Source organism: Nanorana parkeri, unplaced genomic scaffold (assembly GCF_000935625.1).
Source record: "Nanorana parkeri isolate BGI_ZX_2015 unplaced genomic scaffold, ASM93562v1 scaffold1528, whole genome shotgun sequence".
Lineage (NCBI taxonomy): Eukaryota > Metazoa > Chordata > Amphibia > Anura > Dicroglossidae > Nanorana > Nanorana parkeri.
This window is the reverse complement of record NW_017307796.1, coordinates 147046-166078: the sequence shown is the minus strand read 5'-3', so window position 1 is coordinate 166078 and position 19033 is coordinate 147046. Positions and strand designations below refer to the sequence as shown.

Genomic DNA, 19033 nt, shown 5'->3' with positions numbered 1-19033 from the left:
ATGATTTACTGGAAATAAAAACAAAAACCATACGTTTTAGTAATACACAGCACACGGTAACTGTTAAGGGAATTCATTGTTTTCAGGAGGGGAAGTCGAAAGGGGAACCAATAAAACCTGGTTCTAAAATGTATTCAGTCAAAGCAGAATTGTGGTGAAATCTTAATATAAGGCAGTACATAAAAGATCTCTAGAACGTTCACAGAATGTAACAGAGCAGTAGCACATATGCTTAAAGTGCACACAACTATACTCATGTTTGTGGTGTAGACTGTAAAGTCTCATCAACCATAACGAAATACACCAGGACCCCCATCATTTTTTTTTCAGACAAATCACGATATACAATAATAGATGGGTAACGTAAAATGCTGTTTACCCAACCAAGAAGAAGGAAATTAAGCCTCAGGCAACATCCTGCATCTGTGTGCTTTGGACAACAAGCAATCTCCTAAGGGTTTGATGCTACATATAGTCAGATTAGGAGATGTGGCTAACCATCAAACGCTACCTCAAAGGAAAGTGTACCACTGCACTTTCCCCATATTCAGGATAAGGAACAAGGCTTACTATACCATACCATGCTATAATACCAATCCACCAGTGCATTACTTGAAGTGTGTATGACACAGTAATTTAATTTATGGCAAGCCCCATGTTTACCACCGCACATGCACTGGCCTTTATGGTCAGAGAAGAAGTACATGTAAGCCGTAGCAGCTAGAAGTAGAAAGCTTTTTACTGCAATGAGGACATAAACCAGTACAACTGAATCCCTTAAGGATATTAATTTCCATACAGGAAGGGCAACTAGGTGGCACTCAGCATATACCATTGTTAAATACTTTTTAACAGAGAGTGATTATTTCACATACCAACACTGAGAAGTGCACAAACCCCTGAGCTTTTTAAGAATAAACAGCAAGATGTTAAAGTTAGGTTGTTGCCTATAGTACTATTTTCTAATCTGCATTACAAAAATTGACAGTTAGCTTTGTAGTTACTATAAGCAGCAGAGACACATTTTGATATTCCATATGAACATCAAAGATCTGCTAAAACGTATTTAAGTTAAATTGTACCAGAGAAAAAAAAAGATACACACAAGCTAAGACTGTAAAAGAACAAGAGAGCAGGGAGCATTGTTTAATTGTACAAAAAAACAAAAACCACATCAACTCTTGCCAAAACTATAACTCAGCAACATGACTGCGATATGTCTTTCATCTTGTGTTGGACAACTGGGGATATGGTTTTGAACTGTAGAAGCCCAGATAAGAAAGTCAATCATCAAACATTTTTGCATGTTTGAAGTAGTTCCATATTCCCTTGAGGGACCTAGTCTACATTGACAGGTTCCAGGTTATATTAGCCAACTACTTGAGCTCTAGCCTCAGTTTCAATCTGTCTATACAAATAAAAACATTTTCAACATTCATGGACCACAATTGTTTACTGTTGTGCCTTTAAAATTGAACATGAAAGTTATGTGAAACCTTCAATATATACAAATATTTATATATCTTAAAGAGATGATATATCTGATTGGTCTGCAACAATAGCATATATAATGTATATAAAATAATATAATGCTTAACTAAACCATTACTGATTTCACTGCTCATAATTTTAACGAAACTTAAACTTTCAATTACACTCATTGAGCTGTTTAGGTGATATTTGCTTGTAAAAAATTGTCTGCTGTTTTTATTTATTTTTTAGATGATGTGTTTTTAGGGAGGTATTTAGGGTACTTCAGTCTTAAGGGTACAGGTGGCCCTCGGTTTACAATGGTTCCATTTGGACTGATTCAAAATAGCACCCTTGTCTGGGAGTGTTGTAAATTGTAACCAAATATATAATGCATGTCAAAGGGACGTGAGGGAGTTAGGTTCCAGGCCTCTCAAAACAAGGAATGATTCTAAATAGAAACTGGTGTAAACTGAAACCCAGTAAGTCAGTGGAAATTGAGGAAGTTAGGTTCCAAGCCTCTTTCATTGACATAAGTAACATAATACAGTACCAATGCTTGTCCAAGTACTCACAGATACCAATTACTGATGCCTTTATTTAATTGACATTTAATTGACCGTTTTTCTAAAACAATACAGACTAAAGATTTCAGGACAGTGGTGGAGCACCAGGGCACAGTTGCAGCTGAACTACTGCAACCCTGGTAGTTCTCGTGAAAATGGCAAGTATCTGCTCTGGTATCTGAACTAGAATCTGTGCATCCCTATTGTTTACTGTCACTTTGAATTTATTTTCCTATTTTGCACAGTTTATTTTTTCTTTCTGTTAAAAAGCATAGGATAATGAGGGCTATGAGAAGCTGTTTTTGGCTCATGAACAGGTCCGGAATAGTTGAAAGGAGTTTGGGTAAGCCTCAGGACTCTGGGCCATTGAAAGTCCACCACACCCTTAGTAACTGCCAAAAAAACAACTTAATGTAGCTTTTACCACTGACTTGAATACAATTCACCAAAATGGCAATAGATGTTTAACATGTTCCCATTCTCACCAAAATTTCAGGGAAAAGAAACCGCTGACTTTTGCTCATCTCTTACAAGGATTATATAATGGATTTCTTCCTTATCCCCGTATGCCCCAAATGTAATCTTATAAAGAAATCACCCAATAATACTCATTGTATCATATCCTGATCACACAATAGTTGTTCTGTGTTGTTACTGACCATAGATGATAAAAAGGACTGTTAAAATCGTAATAGCTCCATAGATAATGCGGATTGACACAATCATGGTAAGTGGTCATATAAAATCTAAGACAAGTGGAAGAGCGGAATGGTGCATGGCAGAGTAATACAAATATGCTTTCACATGTACCATGGCTCAGAGATTGGTTATAGCTTAGAGCCTCTGTACTGGCAAAATAGAGTATTTACTGCATAGGGTATTTCAAAAGGCCAATCTTTGCAGAACATTGAAAGATTTCGAAGGTAAATGGATCTGATATACCAGGGTACAGACTAACAAAAATTTAGAGCTACTCAGATCTATATAAGTTAATTCCAACAATGTGTCCACAGAGGTACAAATTTAATTTCAAAGCGTTTTTGGAGACATCACATATAATTAAATAGGCCAACATAAGTCCAAAGCAAATTGAGTCAGACATTCACTACTACAGAACGTTAGTAAGCTTTCCATTAAAGTCTTCTTTAAGCTGTCCATTGACAAAGGTCAGCTTCCAATATGTTTTTAGATGTGGTCTCTTGGGAAAGGGAGTTTCTACTGTAACTACATGAACACAAAATAGTTGCTGTTGTTTTTGCTCTGCACAGCTGATTGACTTAGTATTTGTAGCACATGTGGCTTGCAAGCAGTGTGTATCTGGGATTTCAAAATGTTTACCCTGGTAGACCACTGAGTTACCACTGTAAATACCCGCCCATTCCTGCTGTTCTGCAGAAATACTGTTTAGTGTGGCATAGAGCTGCAGGCCAAAGTGTCTTTCAGGATACCTGGCAGTGACCTCAATCTGAATTTATCCTGAAACATTTCAGCCAAACAGTGTCATTTTTGTGATTTAAAGGACTCCTGTTTGACTCCAAGGGAAAAAACACTGATCACACTTTAACATTTTCAAGTATAATATTTTTGCAATCTTAGGGGCCAGTCAGCACTCTGTACTTATGAAAAATGGACGGCTTCAGCGGAAAAAGTAACTTTTACTAAGAAAAGCATGGAAAATTGTTAAGGGACCATTGCTTAAGAAGCTGAAACTAGCACAGCGATGAATATGAAGCAGTGTGTTTTTGCAAAAATATGTAAATGAACCCTATATTGCAAATAGGGTTGAAATATAAATAATATTTAAGCTTTTGGGTTGGTTTATAAAACAGGAAAAAGTTGTTAATCATAAAAACAATCAGGTATAATCTTTCATTTAGCAATCAGTTGCCGACAAATAGTAAAAACAGATATATAAGTAGTTCTTCAAAAGAATTCAATAAATTATTTACACTCTGTAATGAGAGGCAAAGGACTGTAAAATGTCTGAGCAATCTACATATTTAATGTGTGAGTGTTAACACAGCGCTAAAGGTTTAAAGTGAACTAAATGATTCCCTAAAGAAATATATATTTGGTTTAAAAATACTTACGAAAAAAATATATATGTATGTGTGTTTTACACCAGTGAAAAGGTCTTGAAAAATACCTATACAGTATCAAATATTTTAGGTGATCCAATGTGACACAAAAGTGTCTAAAAATGGCCTATTTAGTGTTAATACATAACATTCAGAGCATAGGGCTCCTGGATAGATACAATGTGACAGGATATCAGGAAAAATAAATCGAAATTCTTTGAAACATTAATACATCTCATTAGTGAGTGAAAATGCAAATCATTAAAAAATAAAAATCCAGTGAAGCAAAAAATATTCCAGTGAAAAACAGTGGTATTGAGATTAGATGCAAATATTTCCTCCAAAGTCTCAGTCCGTAATTTGAATAGCAAATAAATGCAAAAATAGAAAAAATAGAAAATATAAAAAATATACAGCAGCTCTTCCTCGCCCGATCTGAGGCCCCCCAAGCAATGGTTACTCACCAGATGGTGTGTGGAAATCAAGCCCCTCTCAAAGGTGTGGGTCTGGTCCCTCAGCTCTCCCACCCATACGTACAGGACTCCCCCGGCACTGGAGCGGATACCGGCAAATATCTTCACTAGCCGCACTGCAGCGGATCCAGCCAGTCCTCTACGGCAGTATCCCGGCTCCTTTTGCCCGCTAGATAGCTGATGTTTTTCTCCCGGTCCTCCAAGTGAGCTTTCTTTGAAAAGTATAAGACCGCCCAATGGCGAAATAAGGCAGATTCAGTACGGTATAGTCACTAAATACCACAACTCAGCCCACATCCACCGCTGAGGCCACCAAGCGCCGGTATTCTATCATGAACACTAACACTATTAACACTAAATAGGCCATTTTTAGACACTTTTGTGTCACATTGGATCACCTAAAATATTTGATACTGTATAGGTCTTTTTCAAGACCTTTTCACTGGTATGAAACACACATACATATATATTTTTTTCGTAAGAAGGTATTTTTAAACCAAATATATATTTCTTTAGGGAATCATTTAGTTCACTTTAAACCTTTAGCGCTGTGTTAACACTCACACATCACATACACTATTTTTCATAGCAGCTTTAGGATCACCATTTTAACATCTTAGGCTATTTTTCCAAGAGCGCAGATTTTTGTTGTAATCAATCTACATATTTAGCAGCTCATAGCAAAACTCTGGTCTGTAAGCTTTGGACGATCATGGGAATTCAGTCTTTAGTGCAACTGCGATCTTAATGACAGTCTTAAATCAAGATTGCATATATAACAAAAATTGCTGCTACATTATGCAACTGGTTATGCTTGTAGTGTGTATGCATCTAGCTGCTGCCTTCATCTTCCTTTATTACGAATAGTCAGGTACTTATTGCATTGTACTGAATTCCTAACACACAGCACTTCTTTCTGCAGACATAAAAGTTCCTGTGAGGTAAAGTGTATGTCACTGCAGAATTTTTAAAAAATGATGCCGTACATCTCTTCCATACATGCACATTTCTCCATGTTTTATCCCTTTAAAGACGCTGCAAGTGCAGAAAGGTACCTGCTGATCTGATGCTCGTACAGGCATCTGCGCATGTGCCTGGTTCTGTTCACAGAAATGTGTCTGGCCATGCACGTTTGCGCAGACGCATGGGCGCGCACATGTTACCGCGCATGTGTGAACCACGTATTGTGAATTCGGGCACCACACAGGCTATTTAGGCTGTAACATTCTGGCAACTGGTGCTGAGTGATTGACAGCCTTCCTGTGTTCCTGAGATCCTGTGGCCTGATTGTTCATCCGTTACTGACCTGGCTTGTTGGACCTTCCTTCTGCTACTCTGTACTCCTTTGACCTTGGCTTGTTCCTCAACTACTGTTCCTGTCTGGCACATTGTACCTCATTGCCCGCACATTACCACCTCAGGCCTGTTCCCAACTACACCCCTGCTTGTCGTCTGGTACTGCTCTGCCCACTTGTTAAAAACACCGCTAGTCTGAGTACGGCTCTTCTGGAACCCTGTTTCCTAAGTGTTCCATTGGCCTGCAATCTGCCCTGGACTCATCAGCAATGCAGAGATTGATCCTTTATGCCACAGTGATATCCTCCTTTCGCTATCCAGGGGCTCTGGGACTGGAGCTGCAAGGGAGGCCGCCCTCTTCAACTTATACTACATCAGATACGTGACACCTGAGCAGGAAGTCAAAAGAGGAAATCTCTCCAATTAAATACAAATAGGTCAAAAACCTAACCCTAACCCAAGAGTTTAATCATTATTAAAAAATAATTTGGTTTAAAAAGGACATCCAGTGATATCTTCTACCCTAATTGTAGATAACTGTATATTTATCCATAAATTAGGACACAGATTATTTCAGACTGTTAGAGTTTATATCTGCTGTAGAAAGCTTATACATTCCATAGTCGTTCATTTATTGCTGGACAGGCTAGCAGGGCCTCCATGTTATTTACAGCTCTCCTAAATCACTGCCTTCATATACTCAGCATGTATCTCTATATTCTGGACCATTACCAAACTATTAGAATATTTCCAGTACTGTACATATTTCTTTTTATCTGCCAAATAAGGCAGTGTGCTAAACAGTCTTTAGCGAAACCAGATTCTTAGCTTTCCTTTGGGCAGTTATTTCTCAATACATAGTGGGCCTGCTTTACTAAACCTGATTTCAGGCTGCTAGAGAGGTTGAGCAGTGCTGGTAGATCTTAAAGCATATGCAATTGAATAGGTGACCATGAACTCATGCTCATTAAAAATATTTTCTATAGTGCCAACAGTTTGAGCAGCACTTTATGAACTAAAGGAGATAGTACAGTAACAATACAATTGTAGAGGGTTAGCAGGGCCTTGCTTGTGAAAGATTATAATGTTAAAAGAAAGGGCAAGTGATACAAAGGGCACTAACAGTGAGAGATGAGCTGATGGAGGAAGCAAAAGTATTGCTTTTAGATAGAAGCAGGATAAGCTTTCTTGAATAAATTTGTTTTCAGGGGCAGAGTAGTAGATAGCTTGACAGATTGAGGTAGGGACTTCTAGAGGAAGGGATAGAGAACATAAAAGGAGGATAGAAGGGAGCTTGAGAGCAGGCCTTGAGAGAAGCAGAAAGGACAGTTTGTCTGATATTTTAAGGTTAAGTCAGTGATGTAGCTTGAGAAGAGTTGTGGATTTTTTTTTATGATGTTAATATTTAGAATTTTATTAACTGGATGAGCGGAAGCCATTGAAAAGCTTGGCAGAGAGGGGCAACGGACACTGAGCTGTTGGTGAGGTAAATAAGTGGATTAATCGATAGAGAAGAGGAGTAGTTCTTGCTCTGCATTTCCAGTACAAATCTTTCATAATTTCAATAAAAAATATAATAAACACATAAAATACTTAATTGATTTGAATATCTGCTGCTTGCTTCTTTAATTTCAGTGGGGTGAGATTCTTCAGACTGTGCACATACATATTCCTATGCATTTACCACACTAAGCCCACAACAATAAGCTAACTGGAACTTTATTTGTAAAACACAACTTTGCTAGCTGGAAGGCTGTTATTGCAGAATGTATGTATGTATCTTCTGCAATAAAAGGGATTTACCTTCCTGCTAGCAGGTCTCTAATGATTGTACACTGAGCTGCGCATGCACAACTCCGGATATAATCTGGCCACGTTTTTGTGTCGATGTCACACATTCAGTTTTATTTAGTCCTAAATGCCAGCGCTTGATTGCTCCTGTGAGGACAGGCAAAGTATGATAAGAAATTGGTTGTATCAGTTCTAGAGATATGTGCTCAGATTTGTTGCAAATACTTAGAAGCCGGCTAAGGATACACATTTTGTGTTAAACGTTCTGTTTGTAGATCTATAGGCCATTAAGTGAGTGTGTGATTTAGTGACTAAAGAGTGAAGAAGAAAACATTTTAAGGCAGTATATATTTAAAGTGACACTAAGCTCAGGAGTTAAATCTTAAAAATGCATTCAAGTACCTTAAAGCTGACCAATGCATCCCTCTATGTATAATGATTAATAATAACATAAACATGTCAGGTGTAAAATGCTGTGATTTTGAAATACTTACACTTGCAGAGCATTCACTTCCTGCTTTGAAAGGGCAAAATTACTTCAGTTTGGCAAAGCAATGCACACTGGGATTACCATCAGCAAAACATTGCTGGGATATCTCATCTGTAACCTCATGAGATCTCAAGGAAAGGCATTTTCTTCCCCTGAGATTATGTGCAAAGTCACATGTCTAGGCACATGTGCCAGAAATCCAGGAAGTAAAAGGAGAGCTAGCAATCTGCCCTCAGTAAACATGGCCACTGTCAGAGACTGAGGAAGAAAAGATTATTAAGGTATGCAAAGAATACAAAGCCGGCAATTATCTAGAAGTACCTGTTTGTAGATTGTCATTGCTAAACATTTCTAAAGGTGTGTTTCTTGTAATTTTAGTCTGGTTTAACTATTAACAAAAATGTATCTTATTTGTGTATCACTCAGCAAGTAGATGCTCAAATCATCTCTGAATTCATGCTTACACTGTTGTTCCTTCTGGAGGTTGGCTACTTTTGTTCCCCATGGTTCCTGTGTGTTGTAAAGTAGACACCATTCCAAGATCACTCCTATGATGGACAACAATCTCATGTTTAGTTTACTAATTTGTAGTGAGATTGCAGTCCATCACATGAGTGAGCTTGGAGTGGTGACTACTTTACAACACAAACAGGGACCATGGGGAACAAAAGTAGCCACCCTCCAGAAGGAAGGACAGTGTCAACACAAATACTGAGATGATTTGAGGATCTACAGCCACCTGATACACAAAAAGGCTACATTTCTTTACATTGCTTTGATTTAGTTGAATGCATTTTTAAGATTTAACTCTTGAATTTAGTGTCACTTTAAAAATAAATACATTTGATGTTTTTTAATATATGCAAATGATTGCCTAATTTGCTTAGTGCACACAGGTTCTGCTTCCTTTGTTGCAGTGCTACACAATGGACGTGCTTCACTGCAACTTTTTACAACTTTTAACAGTGCCTGATATTTATTTTTTTAAAGCTGCTTGGATTAGGTAGCAGTTAGGTAGAGTCAACATAATAAAACAAATCTGGCAGACCAAGCATGTAAGCATGTAAAAGTGTTACATAAAAATAATAAAAACGACTTTACAGTAAACACTGCGATAATCAAATATATGCATGTTGAAAATAACGTAAACTTTCCCTTTAAGCCACTTTCACTGTCTTTCTTGTGTGTGGCAGAAGTTCAACGTTAGTGTGGCCTTAATCCAATCTAGTTAGGATTTTGTATCACGCATGGACCTATTTATTCCAATCAGACATTATAAGCACAGAAAACGATTCCTACACATAAATACATAAATCAGCATGAATAAATGTCTTTTTGTTGTACATATGTATCATCTATTTAGATTCCCATTACAGAGCACACAAGCGGCTTGCTTGAAACTGCACACAAAATAAGCAAATAATGAAAAAATTGGAAAGCTAATCTTACCAGGCCGTCGCAGTTGCTTAATGCAACAGATGCTCCAGGAATATCTGTTATTTCTCCGACATAAGCACAATTAGTCCACAGTGGCTCTTTTTTCAAAATTTCCTCTGTGTTATTTGCAGCATGGCTTGTATTTCCAACATGGCTTCTATTTTCAATGTTCATAGGGTCATCATCATGCCACTCCACAACAGCCCCTGGTGCAATGAGTCGCGTGTTTGGCTTTAATTTGAGATGGAATTCTCTTCCAAATGCTGTAACATTGAAGTAGAGAGGTTGACGGCTGTGTGATGTGTCTCTTTTTAACCTCCTTTGGTGAATTATGGACACGACATTGGAAACATGGTATCCCTCTGCATCTGTGCTCATTGGGGTTACCAGTTCATACTCTCCTAGTATCCTGCCTAAATCTGAGAAAAGAGAAACAAATATTGTTGTTTTTTATTTAAATGTATCATTGTTGAAACTGGAACATATTTCAGTACAGTAAAAGTAAAGTAAAAACATTCATAAATGAAAAGTTTCAGATACAGTTAAGTAGGGTATACATGGGTAGATTTTCGCACAAACGTTCGTATGAAAAATCCCATCAGAATGTTTGACAATACCATCAGAGGCTTGGTGATTGTGCTCTTAATTTCGTTTGATTTTTATTTAACATTCGATTTTGGAATGAATAGAAATTTCAGAACAAAAACCACATTCACTGTTAGAATTTCACTCAATCAAGAAAAAAATTCCAACATCCTTCTTCAAATTTTTTCATCACTGTGGTCGAAATCGATCACCGATTTCACACCATCAATGATTAGAAAGTCGAACAAATGTTCTAAAATTGATTCAATTTGTTCACAATTCTAACCATGTATACCCAACTTTACTATACATAAACTATCTGAACAAAAGCACTATCGTTTAGGGCTGACACTCCATGACACTCATGGGCCAGACAGTAAAGGAAAGCAGCACCAAGCCTCAAAATGTTCAAGTTGTGACAATTGATTTAATTTCTCTCTTCTGACCTAATGGGCTGAAAATCTCGGCTTATACTTGAGTATATACGGTAACCATATTCAGCAAGAGAATTATTGAATTATTAAAGGAAGGAAGATGCGGAGAGGAGTCAGAAGGATATTTGAAGTTCAGAAATCATTAAACCATCCCTCCTTTCTCTTGGAAGTCTGTACAATTGTAAAGTAGTTTTAAATATAAAATTAAAACAGATAGTGCACCCTCTCCAATGGTGTATTCTAAATTTTAAAAAAAATACAAAATAATCACACAGCATAAAAAACTGAGCATGTTTTAAAAAAAACGTCATTCATATCAGCCAAGGGCAACATTATGTCCATATACAGCCCTGCCTGTGTTACCAACAGCAATGTATCATCTTTTAGTTAATGGTTTATAAATTATGTTAAATAAAAATAAAAATCTATTTGGAAGATGCTTTTTATACAATGATAAAGGTGGTTTATTTGTGTCAGCTCAGTCTGTCCTTTCTATTAAATGTTATATTATAAATATTATTGATACCAGTGCTCAGGCTACAGTGTTATAAATTCCCTAAAGTTTAGATTACATGACATTCCTTAATTTAGCAGTGTTCGGTTTCAAGTAGCATGCTCTGTTTGGTCATTCTTACATATATTCCCCTCACTTGACTCTGGCATGCCATTCAGCTACTAGAAGCAAAGGGAAATACCCTGTAGCTCTAAGTATGGGGGAGTATGTGACTCTCTTGCCTTCCTCCCACAATGAAGTGCCAGGTGTCTGAGTGACCAGTTGTACCAACAATGTCACATGGGGGCAGGGAAAGAGTCCCTAGACTGTGTGAGCTCTGACAAAAGGAAGCTACAAAGGAACTTAAACAAGGCTTCTTCTTTTCACCAACAACTGCAGCATGAAGACATACTTTTATAATCATATAATATTTTATATACAATTAGATTATCCATCGCATTACTTAGCTATTGGTAAATCTAAAGGAGATTGTACAATGAGATTTATGGGGTATTATACTATTCTAACATTTTAACATCTGTTTGCTATTTATTAAAATGTTGTATCTGAAAAGGTACTTCCATACCTTTTCAACTGACTTAACTGTAGTATTTGAGCTTAGGGTAACGGGAGGACGCTAGTTTGTGTCCTCCCGTTACCCTAAGGAGAACTATGGGGAAAAACACTGACCCCATAGTTCTCCTTTAAGACAAACACTGGTCAACACTATCCTTGTTAGATTGGGCTTATAAAATCAAATCTGAAAACTAGTATGTGTGCTGCTGCTGGAATAACAAAGGCTGAATAATGTCCATGCACACACATGGCTTCATTTTGCTTTTCTGACAATATTAGACCCACTTTTAATCGACCAGATATTGAATAGTAGTAGGCCTCATTGTATCTCAAATAAACAATCTGGTTATCAGAAGAACACAACCTTTCATTCAATTCCTTTTTTACAAGTATAAGATGCAAGTTATTGAGCTATTGTTTTCTCTTTGAACTGAGATTCTCAAAAAAAAAAATATCTCTGTTTAAACAATCTGATAGCCCTATCTGTGTTAGCACACTCCGTACTGACTCACTGGGGGTGATTTACTAACCTAAACACACGCACGCACCAGGTGCATGTGATTTTTACACAGCAAAGCGTATTTATCAACCAAAAAGTCTCTATAAGCATGTTTCCACTAATGCCATATATGGAAAAATCATGCACATGATGCATATATAATGCTGCTTCACAGTTTTGACAAAAATGGTTAGCTCATTTACATTTACATTCCTGCATTCATCAACGCAAGCAACACAATGTAGAGCTAATTTACACAACATCACCTTGCAATTCAGGGCAGGGCTTTGCACAACACACCTGCTGGGTGTGTACACACTACAAAGGTGTTTAGATTCCACCCATAGATCATGCTGGGAGGGAACACACTACAGAGGTGTATACATGTTCGTGATGTGTTTATAAGGTTAGTAAATCAACCCCACTAACTCTAGTACTCTTTTCTGCGCATATTCTTATATCCAAAATCCCATGTCCTTTGCATTAAATTACCCATACTTTCTTCACTGTCTACAATACCTTAGAGGGGAACTCTAGTATTTTTGGGATGCTGAGATACCAGTTCAGATACCAGTGCCGATATTTGGCATTTTCACGAGAACTGCCAGGGCTGCAGCAGTTGCATCTGGGACCTGGCTATGGAGCTCCACCACTGTCCTGAAATCATTAGTCTGTATTGTTTTAGAAAAACTGTCACGTGACAATAAACAAAAAGGTATCAGTAATTGGTATCTGAGAGGACAAGTATTGGTACTTGTACTTAAATCATACATTAAAACAGGGATGCGCAAATCCCAGGAGCCCCATAGCCAATCTTCCTTAAAAATGACAGCTGCCTCCTAACTTTTGAGTTTTTCTCTAGTCTTGACTTGGAGCTGGAAAAGTATCTGTACTTGTTCATGTAACAATTACGGTACTTGGTATGGCCTAATGCAAATAATGTTATAAGTGAGTGTTAATGTATTAAAAAATGTTAATCTATGTATAATTTGCAAGTATAGATGTACATGTGTGGCATTTTTATTTGCTCATCTCATCTAATGAAGGGCACCCCTCATGATTATGGTAGTCAAAGACCATGTGTCCTAGGCAGCAAAAGGCTATAGGTCACATGCCAACGCTCAAAAGTAACAGGTTTTCTTTGTTTATTCATGGTAAGTAAGAGTGGATTTAATTAAGCATAATAATAAATTGATTTCATAGTGCTGTCATGCACCCCACTGGTTTATGGCAAATGTGATTTTTATTGATAGGTCAATTTTATGCCTAAAATCATGACTGTTAAGATGGAGAAAAGAGTCCTTACATTCTTCATCTCCTATTTTACTGCATTGTGGAAGTGTTTCAAAGAAACATTAAAATATAGAGGAAATGTAATCTTGCCATCTTACTGAAGAGGTTTAAGAGCACATGAGTTTGTTTCCATGGGTTTAACCTCCTTAATGGGTCTAAAGACTTTTTATAGCTCAAACTCGGACCTAAAGCAAGGTAAGATTTTTTAAGAAAAACAAAAACATAAGCGCACGACTGATACTTGGTCACTGGATAAATCACGGGCTATAAATTATGGTGTGCAGGCTCTCAATGACAGGGAGAGGACCCTGCAAATTCGATATATAAACAGAAAAAAACAAGAGAGAGAGCGCTACTACCTAGAGAAAACTTGTATTGAATGGCATCTATTCATAAGAGAAAGAACAAATGTGTGTAACTTACGGTTGGAAGTCTGCAAATGTGTCAAGGATGGTGAAACAGTGACCGGTATCTAGAGAGAGTCCAAAGCAGAATGCTGCAGCGATGGATGGATGAGGGGGCACTGTGAAAAATCCTAGCGGCACGCGTGCACGGCTGGCCAGGCCGGGCCACGGCGGCTATGGGAGGGAGGACCGCGGCGGTTGTGGGAACGAGACCGCGAACGGCTGTGTTCGGTGCGTGTATAATGGAGACAGATAGATAGGCTGAGTATCGACAAGGCGTCTGAGTGGGTGGATGCTGTGCACAGACGGGCTCGCTGTATCGTGGGTCACGAAGAACATTTGTTCTTTCTCTTATGAATAGATGCCATTCAATACAAGTTTTCTCTAGGTAGTAGCGCTCTCTCTCTTGTAAGATTTTTTAAACAGCTCTTAAAATGTATTTCAACTTTCACAGCCAGATTGGGTTAGCATCTATTTATAATTTTTACATGTTCCCATTTACATAGCATAAGATAAAAACAATAAAAATGCTTCTAGCCTAAATTGCTTTCATTTGTGTTTGGGTTTCTTGGCTTCTTAAAGGTAAAACTTTCTTCTTGCTTCTCCTTTCTTGTAATGTTAGGAGGGGTTGCGAGGGCGGATGGGTTAGTTTAATATAATTTGTAAAGCAGATCTGAACACTGCCTGTCCTAATAAAGATTTAAAGGATTTAAACCCTGGCTTGTGCATTGTATGTTATTGAGGTTAATGAGAGAAACACAAGCCTCAAAAATCCTCTACTGCAAGCCAATTAATGCAACACTAATTCGCGTTATATTAATATTTGTTGTTTATTTGCTGGGACTTCAGAGAAATAACAATGCACTCTGTAGTTGTTTTTTATATTATTTTATTAAATATTGCAATATATTGTACTTTAAAATAGAGCTAGTTTAATGGCCTGAGTGGGAGGTTATGTGTGGTGACCCCATTACAAGACAATTACTTTACAGAGGGCTGCTAGCTTTAAAGCCCATGTCTGGGCAAACAAAAACATACCCTTGCAGTGGGGCTAGCCCTGTATGTTTGCCTGGAGATGGACTTTAGGGCACTGGAAACTGGAGTGTGACATTTAAAAGCTAAGCAGTAGACAACACATGTTAAAAATGTAGCAGAAAGTATGTTGTCACCTTCCTGGCAAAGCAAATATCATCTTTGTTTTATTGTATATTAATTGGTAATTTTAAAAGCCAGTTCACTAATTGTTGTTTTTTTAACTTTGGCCTGAAATATCCATTGTCTCTTACATCTCTCAGGATCTCCAACACTGAGATAACTGGTCCTCTAACTGTTGCTCTTAGTTTGACAATAAAACCTGCTGAAGAAACAGCCAGGCATACTAGTGATGCATTAAGGAACACACATTAACACGCTTTTGTGTTACCGTGCATTATGCTAAAGCAGCAAAATCGATTTATTGGGCTGTCAATGCATCACAAAAAATTAGACCTGGCCCATTTTTAACCCACACAGTCACCACACCGTACATATTTGAGTTGTAGGGTGCTGAAGTGCAAATGCATTGCCCTCTGCTGTAGTAGTGTATTGGGATACCATTTAAAACAAATGGCACTACAACATGGTACACTTGTTGCCTTGCGTGGTGGTAATGTGTACTTTACTGTGCCCTACCTCAGCGTATAAGGAATGCACTGAATGAGCTGTAAAACACATTTAGCCTTTTGGCATAACAAATTATAATAATGTAACTTAATTATTATTAATTAAAACTAAAGGCTCCTGCATGAAAGTATAAACAAGTACCAAATGTAGGTACATTGTGATGCACAAGCCTTATTGTAAATAAAAAAACATTTCCTTGATTGAGCCAAGTCCTCTTAATTTATTTCTCACATGTTCCCCCTTCCAAACAATGTAGTTCATAGTGTGAGGCATTCTGTCAACCCAGATAGCAGTGGCCAGGGTTAGGTGTTGACAGTTGCAGATTGACAAGCTACAGACTTGTGAATCAGCAGTGGCAATGCTGATAACCATGTGCCCTGCAACATTTTTCATCCCACTGTAGTGCAAGCAGGCTAGCCTGCGTGTGAGCGGCAACTCTGCTCTGAACTCAGAAGCAGTGCAGCATCATTTCCACCCCATTAATGTAAACTGCATTTGGTGGAATGGCAGTCTCAACATGTATTTAAGGGTTATTTCTGGGGAACTAAGAGAAAACTGAACAGATGCACTTAAAATTAATTGCTGCAGTACATATTTTTTTTATTTGAAGGCTATAGTCCTATTTTAATTATACACACTGTTAAATATACACCTCGAAAAAAAATTCAAAATCCTTGGAAAACCTCATTTGACTCTGTATGAGGTTATACCAGGTCAAATCAAACATAAATATGAATGTGAAAAAAAGTGAGAAGGTATGACATATAGAATAATAATGGGCCCATTTATGTATTCCAATCTCTGCAGGAAAAAGTATCCAGATTACCCCATAATTATGGTTAAATACGAAAAAGTAAATTTCAAAGGACAAACTTTCCAAAAACAGTGAACCATGCATTACAAACAAGTATACAAATATGTTAATGTGAATTATGAAAGCCTTGTTTGATAATTATTGGTCCATTATGAATCAAGTCATTTTGTACTTACACATCAGTGCTTGATAGTTTGTTCTCTATTTTAAAAAAATCCCTCTACATATTCCAGTTTACTTTTCCCCTACTTTAGTATAAAGATAATAAGACACATTCAGCAATACCATACAGACTTTAGTGCATCGTAACGATATTCTTTTATTTTTACCCAATCCAAAGAACAACTGACATAGTAACTGTGTGCATCTAATTTATAGATAAAAAGGGACACTGGACAACTTAGCTGGAACTTTCTCTTGTAGTTTAGGCTTTATTAAGGAAGGCAGTGCCTAGCATCAGATATATTTTTAAGTGCATGTATTCTAAATAATGTGAATATTGTGTGCGTGAAACAATTATTAACAGGGTTATTCACAAAGCTGCGGAAGGCAGCCATGTGAATAACCGACCCGAAGTGAAGTGAGCTGAACGCTGTTCGGCTATTCACTTCAGGCTTGTACAGCTGATTTCAGCCGTACATCGGCTGAAATCAGCCGTACATCAGCTTGCTTCGGGTCGGCCGAACATGCTCAGCAAAGTGCAGAAGGAGTTCGACTCAGCCGATCCAACATCTGGATCGGCTGAGCCCCCCTTCTGGCAGGCTGCTCGCTGCTGTTCGGCCTATTCTCATAGGGGCCAAACAGCAGTGAGTGACTAGCGGCATTCGGCTCAGCTATTCTGCTCGGTACCTCCATGGTACCGAGCATAATATAAAAACAGTTAAAAAAAAAGTAGTAAAAGAAAAAAGTAGAAAACGATTGGGCGGAGCTGGCAGGGACAGCTAGCTCCTCCCAACTGTTTCCTATTGGCCGGGACCTGCTAGAGCAGGTCCCGGCCAATGAGTAACAACTGGACGGAGCTGGCCGTGACATCACGGCCAGCTCCGCTGAGTTCTCAGTGTGTAGTGACAGTTCAGCGTCCCCTCATTACAATGAGAATATGCTGTACGGGCTATAGTGAATAGCCCGTACAGCAGCCCTTCGGTTCTACTGAACCGAAGAGCTCAGGCGGCCGAAGCTAGCCGAAGGATCAGCCGAAGCTATGGCTGATGCTTCATCTAGCTTTGTGAATAAACCTCTAAGTATTTGTTAACACTCAATATTATCACAGTAATAAAACTGCCAATGGTTTCATTTTGTTACCCTGAAGGACAAAACTATCTTTGTTCATGCATCATCTAGGGTCAGCATCTACTTGTGATGTAGCAATCATGTAAATGATCTAGCAATGATGTAGCAATCATGTAAATCCTGGTGCTTGCACAGTTGCCTTTATACTTTGGCTGTATATATTCATGTTGTATTGCACAGATCAGCCCCCTGCTGCTATCTTTCATTCTGTAAGTCACCAGAAATAGCAATGTGCAGTTTAAATGAGTGATCTCTGGTGGAGAGTCTACCTGCAGTAGACTGGTGACATCCTTCTCCCAGGATGCTTCCGAGGCCTTAGTACTCTCAATTGACTGTAACTTTAAAAGGGATTAAAAGCTGTAGCTAAAGGCAAGGCGAGGATAAAGGTCTAGTATGTGGTCTACCTGCAGCTGGTCATTTCCCCATTGAGGCACTATGCCTTGTTCAGCCGGCTTGGTAGAGGCAGAGTTATGCTTTCTTATGTCTGAGTCTCCAGCAAGAACAGTGAGCAGCATGGCGGTAAAATCAACAAATCTTCCTCCATATCTGACTCTAAAAGTTCCTAGGCATACTCACATGCCAGGAAGTGCACTTCTATTTTTTAAGAGGATTGCTAGAAAAAAACATACATTTTCAAAGGAACTATTTAAGCATGGTTAACATTTCAAGATATTTCTATACCATAGCAAACATTCTCATTTTAAATTTAGTTCACGGTTAAGGTTTTAAGGACCACTCTTAACCACTTCCAGCGGGGTCATGTAAATACACATCATCCGCTGGTAGTGGTTATACCAAGAACAAGGCCGCTGCTGCAGACGCGTTCTTGGTACGGTTTAAACAGCAGATGATTGCTGTTTAAATACAAGCGATCCGGCATCTGTGAGGAAAAGATAATCCGCGCTTCTGGAAAGGAGACTAAAGTGGAAATATGTGTTGTAAATTAAGACCTAAAGCAGCTCTAAAAGAGGATGGAAGAATCCTTTCAGTGATCGAGAAATATATATATCAAAGCGCTAAAGGTATAAATAATATAAAACTTAGTGCAACCAGGTAAAATAGTGAAATTAGGGTTTAAGCGGTCTAGCCTAAAACCAAGTGCTGTATCTTAATAGGATCATGAAGCAAAAGAAAAAATTAAATTGATAATTCAATTGTACTGTGGAAAACCAGATAATGATTAGGACAATAAAAGAATTCAACCACTGTGTAAAAACATCAATTATATAACAATATATGAACGATCCACGCAAAAAATTATAAAAGCGTTGAAATAAAGTGTTCAGTGAAAAATAAACGTAAAAAACGTGTGCAAAAGAAATTGTTGATGATATATATTTCTTAGCGGTGGTCCGACAGCCCCTCTTGGGTGGGTACTCACC

General features: G+C 38.0%; 1 protein-coding gene across 1 annotated transcript in view; it reads right to left on the bottom strand.

Annotated features, from left to right (window-relative positions):
• The window catches only part of ADAMTS3 (ADAM metallopeptidase with thrombospondin type 1 motif 3), a 191400-nt gene that overhangs the window by 151985 nt on the left and 20382 nt on the right, over positions 1-19033 (bottom strand). Inside the window, exon 3 of the mRNA XM_018570395.1 lies at positions 9614-10020. Coding sequence (XP_018425897.1) covers positions 9614-10020 — 407 coding nt within the window. The remainder of the gene's footprint in view (positions 1-9613; positions 10021-19033) is intronic.